We start from the raw sequence: 7,331 nt of genomic DNA on the forward strand, positions 1-7,331 counted from the left end.
CGTAGGCACCTCGTCGTCGACGGGAACGTCTCCTCTCACTGAATGCGCATCACCAATCCAGGAATAAATGCGAACACCAGGACTTGAACCCTAGTGGGCTGGGGATACCACAGTCCCTCTAACCATCCAACCACAGGTTGATTCGAGCTGACATTTTTTTTTTTGCGGGAGCATATAGTGTTGACTTTCGATGTATCATTGGATTTCTCTGAAAACATTCTTTCATATATATTTTTATATTTTGTATATATATAAGCTATGATTAAAATTGTACAGAAGATTATAAAATTTTAAACAGCCTACATCTCTAGGCAGAGATGACTATTAGTTGTTGGCAGGTACGATCAAGTTTCATCTGGAACTTACGTTCTGCCCTGACGTCACCTGGTGGTATGCTTGTGCCTACACTGTGTTCATTGGCGCGTGACATGCTAGCTACTCCCTTTGTAACTTTTTGTCAAGAAAGTCTTATATTAAATTAGGGAGGGAGTACAGGTTAATCACTCAGGATGAGTGGCTCTCTTTCTACAAGACGATGTTGGGTCGATCTTGCATCTATCTATAGTGCATGCCGGCAACGACACTGACCGCCCAAATGGTTCTCCGACCATAATAACATGCGATGCAAGTGGTGCGTGAAGTCGGGGAGGTCCTTGGGTCCAAGAACGGCCGCCAAGAGGTACGGCATCTCCTGGCACCCCTGTCCCCCTATGTTACCACCGACGAAGTGAAACCTGAACCTCACCACCGACGAGTACTATCTCACTCCTTTGAAAGAAATCCGTTTCGCACACAAAATACTCTCTTGAAATTCTTTTGTTTTCTCATCAAGGAGTCAAGGACCATAGGAATACAAGCTGTAACCAACTTTCTGGCGATCTACAGATGCACTCTCGAGACCCCTCCTCACTGGATGAAGACCCGAGACCAAGAGTGGCTTCTACGCCCAAGTCAGTCAGTTAGCTTTAAGTAAGCAGTACGTGGCAGGGCAGGTCAGTCATTGCTCTACTGCAGTAGGGCAGGGAGCACGAACTCGACCCTCCAGACCGTCAGTACAGGGAACACGCAAACGGAAAGAAGAGAGAAAATCTTTCAGCTGTCAGACGGCACGGACAGTGACAGTGGGTGTGAAACCAGCTACTAGGAGGTCGTTCAAGGGCTACAGAAACCGACCGGGGGGACCTCGACCGCGCAGCAGCTTGACACCGACTCCGTGGCCAGGCGTGGCTCGCTTGACCGACTCCTCCGAATCAAAAATCCCATGACCCAAATGATATGCTAGCAGTAGTAACATGTGTGCTCCTACGTACCTACAGAATACTAGTGTCTTCTGCAACTTGCAGAGGCGAATCGATGCGCCGGAATTGATGTCACGGGCGAAGCTGCCGGGAAGGGATCGCGATCCCGGCGGCTGCTGCAACTTGCGGAGAGCTAGCGCATGACCCCGTGGCCTGGCACATGCAGTGCCACTCCTGTGCCTGTGTGTGCGCGTTGTTGCGCGGGTGGCGCGCCGTGTGGACTTGACGGGGCCGGACGGCCGGGGCGGGCGCCCTCGGCGTGGGCGGGAGCGTGCACGGCGCCGGTACGTGTGTCCGGAATGGCCAAGCCCGCGGGACGCTGGCTTCCGGTGGTTGGTTGCGGGGGCTAATTATGGGCCGGAGACGTGTCCGCGTCACGCGACGCTGGCCCCTCCGTACTCGGTGTCTCCGTTGTACTCGCCATCCGCCGGTGCTGGGCTGCTGTAGTGCTGTTGCTACGTACGCCTTGAGTTGGAGGGCCGCTGTCTATCAGTGGCCATCGCCATCGTGTAGCCACCGTGCAGCGCGATGGTTGGCCAGAGAGTTGGGAGTGCGAATGGTTGGCCAGAGAGTCGGGAGTGCGAATGCTTGGCCTCGGTCGCAGGCCTGGTTCGTGGCCTGCGCACTCAGTTTTAAGTAAGTGCTACGACTTTGGTGCGCGGCTGCTGTCCAGGAAAAACAGCTACTCCCTCCGTTCCGAATTACTTATTGCAAAAATGGATGTATCTAGAAACCTGTGGCTGTTAACTGTGCTAGCAGCGCCAGATTTGTGGAGCATTTTGTACGCAGCCATCTGTCGATGTTCTCGTGGTGGGAAATCTGTTCTGGGTCGATGGTGCCATTATAAAAACTGACGGCAACGCATCCTGACTGAACTATGCGCTGGGCCATGACACATGAGCACATCTCCACTACCGTAGCTTGCACTTCCAGAAACAAATCCACCACCATAACTTCCAAGATTCTGATCCTTGATACGAAGTTCGGTACACCCATGACCACGAGGATTAAAAACAGTGCCTAGCAGATTCAGGATGATTCAGTGCCGAGTAAGAAACACATCACATGAGGATTAAAAACAGTGCCAATCAGATTTAGGATGATTCAGTGCCGAGTAAGAAACACATCATCACTTGAGGATTAAAAACAGTGCAGATCTACATTAATCAAACAGATTCAAGATGATTCAGAGCCGAGAAAGAAACCTATACATATTAATTATATCTAACCAATGGCAGTGCTGAAGGGAAGCTGCTGAAGTGCAAGCTTCCTTTGCTGAGTATGGAAACAATCAAATGTGGCAGGGGAACAATCAGAACAGCACTGGGCGACTGTCGTCGACCAACAAAGGCAGCAGCTAGTGTCTCACAGTAACAGCCGTCAGGTTTCCAACTTTCACCTACGCAGAGAGTGGAGATCTTGACATGTCTCAGCAGCTTAAACAACTTCTCTTGACAAATAGACGGCCAACCGCCTTTCTTCAAAGGAATACTCGATCGCCTCCGGCAATGTTGGCTCTGGTTTCTCGTAGACAAGGGAGACAGGAGCAGCCGTGACCTTGTTAGCCACAGCTGGCGTCATTGCCAACTGCATCGGAGCCGCCACGGTCATCGGGGTCTTCAGGTTCAGTGCTGCTCCAAATGTCTTGGGGTTGGGGGTCCGGTTCTCGTCCTCGGTGTCGTTGGTGACAGAGCGCGCAGGAGTGGAGGGGACACTGCTTGGCGGCGGCATGATCTGCGCAAAAGGCTTGCGAGGTGTCTCGGTTTCACGCAAGGCAGTGGCATTGAAAGATAGCTTCTTGATGGGAAGATCGCCAATGTCCAAGCCTCTGCTGGCTGAAATTGTTGTTCACATGCATCAGAGGTTTATGAAGAGAAGAAATTGAGACCTGCAGTACATGAAACCTCCTGATAGGGGATGCTTACCAGGGGACAAATGGGCAATGTCTTCAGTTCTCTTGGCAGCACGAACATTCTTGGAATGCAGTATGTCTGTTTTGGGTGCTTGCATCGTGGCTCCACCCATGGACACCCTGCGGTTTACACCACCCATCGAGTGTCTAGGCGCCTTCTTTATGCTTTGAGGCTTGGATGGACTTGGCTTTGAACCGTAGAGAGCTTCCTGCTCAGCTTTGAGTTGATCGTGGAGCTTCTTCTGATCCTGCAGTTATTCAAACTATTGACTAAAATGCAAAACAGATGCCGTAACGAATTCAGATAGCAATGCAACTGCACAGTACCCTTTGTCTCTTCTTCTCTTGTTCTTTCTCCTGGCGAACAATCATGTATTCATCCAGCATTGAGAGAAGGCGTACCTGCAAAATAGTTCATGAATATATGAATAAACCTCAAGGAAGAAGGAAAAAAAACACCATTTTAAAATGAAGTATCAGTAAATGGACATACACCATCATATGTGAACTCTTTTCCTCTTTCATTCTCCCAAGCAATGATTTTTGTGGTCAAAACGTCTACCATTCCTGCCCAAGGTGAAGAAAATGTAAATCAGATGAAGTGATAACAGAAAAAATAAGGAGTTATAACTGGACATATATAACTGGACAAGGAGTTATAACAGATCTCATTCGGCAAGAATACCCGGAATCTTGTTAACCAAAATGCGAGCTTTCTCAGCCCTCTTGAGCGTCAGATGTGCCCCCTTCCCAGCATTGTAACGGTTATCATCCTAAATATTCCAGGTAGAAATCATTAGTAGCAAATAAAAGGAAACAACAATTATCCAAAAAACAAACATGCGAAGCGCAACTGAATATTAAATTGGCCATCATCCATACTTTGTTGTAATCTTCCAGCCAGGCTTCCTCCTCACATGCATTCAGAAATCTTTCGACCTTCTCAAGAATATCCTTTCGACTGAAAGCTTCATCTTTCACTGTTGCAATGTGAGCCTCAATTTGTTCCAGCACCAATGCAGGATCAATAGCTCCTGTAGAGTAAAGGGCAAACGTGGATGAGGTAGTTTGCCTGATGATTTGCAGGCATGGAGCACACCTTACTAAACACAAGATATCAAGAAGGCGGCAGATGAATTTACCCGACTCAATAGCCTCAATGTTAAATTCATCTGAATATCCTTCCTCGCCAATTAGATGCGCGCGTCTTCTGTGCTCCTCCAGTTCTGATTTCTTTTTCAAAACAAGGTCCTTCATTTTGCTTCCTTTCAATTGCTCAAGCCTTAAAACCTCAGCTTCCACCTACATTATGAGCATAATCTATGAATATTTCCTGTCTCAATAGGAACAGATAGCAATAGCAGCTGTAACATGAGAGGAATCTTTGCAGGAATAGTGACTCACATAGCTGAGGAAGTCGATCGACAGGGTGTTGGGTTCCGTTATTTCATGCTCCGAGGCAGCAATATTGCACGTTACATTCTGGAACATCTGCTGCTCTTCAATTGGTGTATCCATAAGATTCCATAGTTCTAGCATTGTCGATGCAAAGTCTTGAAGCTGAGAGGTTCATGTCACCACAGTTAAGGATTGAGTTCAGGTATGCAACACATATTTCAAACTGTAAAATGGTACAGAAAATGCTGACCTTTTGCATCCTCTGAATTTTTATTTCACGAAGTCTATCCACAGCCAATGCTAGTCTCTCGATTGTAGTGTTGCTCAGGTTCTTTGATCCTTCAGCTTCGTCCAGGCTAGGGTGCACCTCATGCACTGTTTGTTTGAAGTCAATGCCAAGCACCTCACATAAGGAATGTAATGTGTTCAAATGATCCATCACTTGCTTTAATCTTTCCCTCTGTCAGAAACACAAAGACATAGTGAGATTTATATGAGCACTGAACAAAAAGAGCACTGCTATACATGGATAGAGTATGACTGGTGAAAGAATTTGATTGGCAGGAGTGATGATGACCTTCTCTTTCTGAAGGGATTCTAGCTCCTTCGTTAACTCCTCAAACTTTCTTAACGACAGATCAGACTGATCCACAGGAGTTTTAAATGGCACAAAGTCTGAAGGCCTGATTTCGGATGAGATTTTCTTAATTTCCTCGAGGACATGAACGAACTGGTTCCATCTTTCAACCTTTTTAGTCCGCATCTCCTCTAAATATGGGATAATTGCATTCAACTCCTCCCTTAAACCATGCAACTTCTGGTTTGACTACAAAATAACAGAACAAGAAAACATCAGTTACAGCCTGAATTCCAACAGAAAGTTTAAGGTATTATGTACAGCAGTTCAACAGTGTGTTGTATGTACATCGAATTGAACCTTTTTGAGTACCATGAATTTTTCTCGATAAAGGACATTTTTATTGACTCAAAATATAGCATCAAGCGGATACTAAGCATGATGAGCAAAGGCCGGCCTCTTCATAACTAAGGTGCACACAGCCAAACAAAAACAAACTATGAGTGCCATGCACATACAGTGAATTCAATAGTCATCACATAACCCAAACAGTAGTATTCTAGTTACAATGGCTGTAGAATAGTTGAAATGTAGGGAACTGTATGCTTATTGGCTCAACTCAAAGTGAAGGGGGAAATGAAGTTGTATTTGCATATTTCCGGGTATATACTAACACATTAGTAAGAACGGTAATGAAATAGTTGGTGAATGGTGATGGCCTGTTACTGTCAATTGCTTCCTCTATCAAACGGAGTGTTGGACACATTGTCCCTTCCAGCAGTAATCCTATTTGATTTATTTCATCTTAGCTAATTAGAGGGTTCAAAACAAAGTGCAGTTTTCAGATTGCTGCTAAATTCCCCTTCCATCATCTATCCATAGTTACCACTGTTCTCCTTCTTTTCTTTTCATTTGCTAGGAATAATTAGCACTGTTCGATATGACAGCATACTACACTAGTGGAGGTGGAGCCAGGAACAAACCTGCCTGACGTGAACCGGTGGCTCGCCTATGGCCGAGCAGATGCCGGCGACCTCAGCCTCGGCCTCGGCGATGGACTGCCGCAGCTGAGCCCTGCAGCGGTTGGCCTGGTCGACCTTCCTCCTGTAGACATCGAGGCACTCCTGCTCAAGCTCCAGCAGCGTCTTGTCCCGCACCGTGTCGGGCTCGCCGACCTCATCCCAGATCACCTGAAACCGGAAACATCTCTCAGTCCCTGGAGGCAGCCGCGGGGGGAACAACCACAAACAGCGCAGCAAACACCGCGGATCGGGAGGCGGCGGCGTACGTTGAGCTCGAGGAGAAGCGAATCGCACGGGTGGAGCTGCTGCTGGTGGTCTCTCACCGCGCTACCCATCGCCAGGAGCAATCTGCAAGGTGGGTCAAAGATCAAATCCGACGCCGTGGCAGGGAAACTACGGCCGCGCGTAGCAGACCGGGGAGACGGAATCACCGGTGGACCTAGGGTTTCCGCCTCACTCACGGGGAGCGAGTGTGCGGGCAGATCCAGCCCGAGGAAACCGCGGGCGAGGCTCTAACGGCCCGGGTGGTTCGGGGCTTACCTCTCGGCGCGGTATCGGCGAGCCGGCGGTGGGAGCGCCCGGTGGTGGCCGCCGGAGGGGTCGGGGTCGCGCGGCTGGGTCCTGGGATGTGAGCGAGAGAGCGGAGGGGGATGAGTGGGGGAGGGAGAGTGATTTGAAATGGTTTGAAACAGACAGGGGAGAGGGAGGGGGCAAGAAGAGTGGAGAGGAGTGCGGGGATCGGAATGGAAAAATCGGAAGGATTCAACGGAGGGAGGGGGACAGCCGCAGAGAGACGTTAGCGGAGGTCTTTATTACGCAGGCTCCGGAGGGATCGCATCCAGGGGCCTCCGTTTTGAATTCGACGGCCGGGATGGGAGGCTCAGCCGGCCGTTTGGGCCCGGGGGGGGACCTTGCCAGGTCGGCTGCCGATTGGGTACGTGCGCCGGGAGCGGTGACGGATGGAGCCCACTCCTGGGTTGCCACGTGTGGACCGCGGAGCTGACTAGTTGCTTCTTTGTGACAGCAGTTTGCGAGGAGCAAGAGTTAATGTTTTGTCACAGTACACTTTTTTTTTTGCGTAGAGTTAATGCTTTGTTACTACAAAAATGCACCAAATCAGCAAC

The 7,331-nt window shown here is 48.9% G+C and overlaps 1 protein-coding gene across 1 annotated transcript; it reads right to left on the reverse strand.

The window, feature by feature from the left end:
- Positions 1-2,413: 2,413 nt before the first annotated feature.
- Positions 2,414-6,956, reverse strand: LOC109749589 (65-kDa microtubule-associated protein 3). Its single transcript, XM_020308537.4, has 13 exons — positions 6,748-6,956; positions 6,474-6,555; positions 6,169-6,375; positions 5,186-5,434; positions 4,859-5,068; positions 4,615-4,770; positions 4,353-4,512; positions 4,093-4,244; positions 3,896-3,983; positions 3,704-3,777; positions 3,538-3,612; positions 3,224-3,458; positions 2,414-3,133 (listed from the first exon to the last, which is right to left on the reverse strand). The coding sequence occupies exons 2-13, from the start codon at positions 6,540-6,542 to the stop codon at positions 2,736-2,738; spliced, it is 2,073 nt and encodes a 690-aa protein (XP_020164126.1). The 5' UTR covers positions 6,543-6,555; positions 6,748-6,956; the 3' UTR covers positions 2,414-2,735.
- Between the last annotated feature and the right edge of the window lie 375 nt (positions 6,957-7,331).

This window comes from Aegilops tauschii, chromosome 3, assembly GCF_002575655.3.
Source record: "Aegilops tauschii subsp. strangulata cultivar AL8/78 chromosome 3, Aet v6.0, whole genome shotgun sequence".
Taxonomy (NCBI): Eukaryota; Viridiplantae; Streptophyta; class Magnoliopsida; order Poales; family Poaceae; genus Aegilops; species Aegilops tauschii.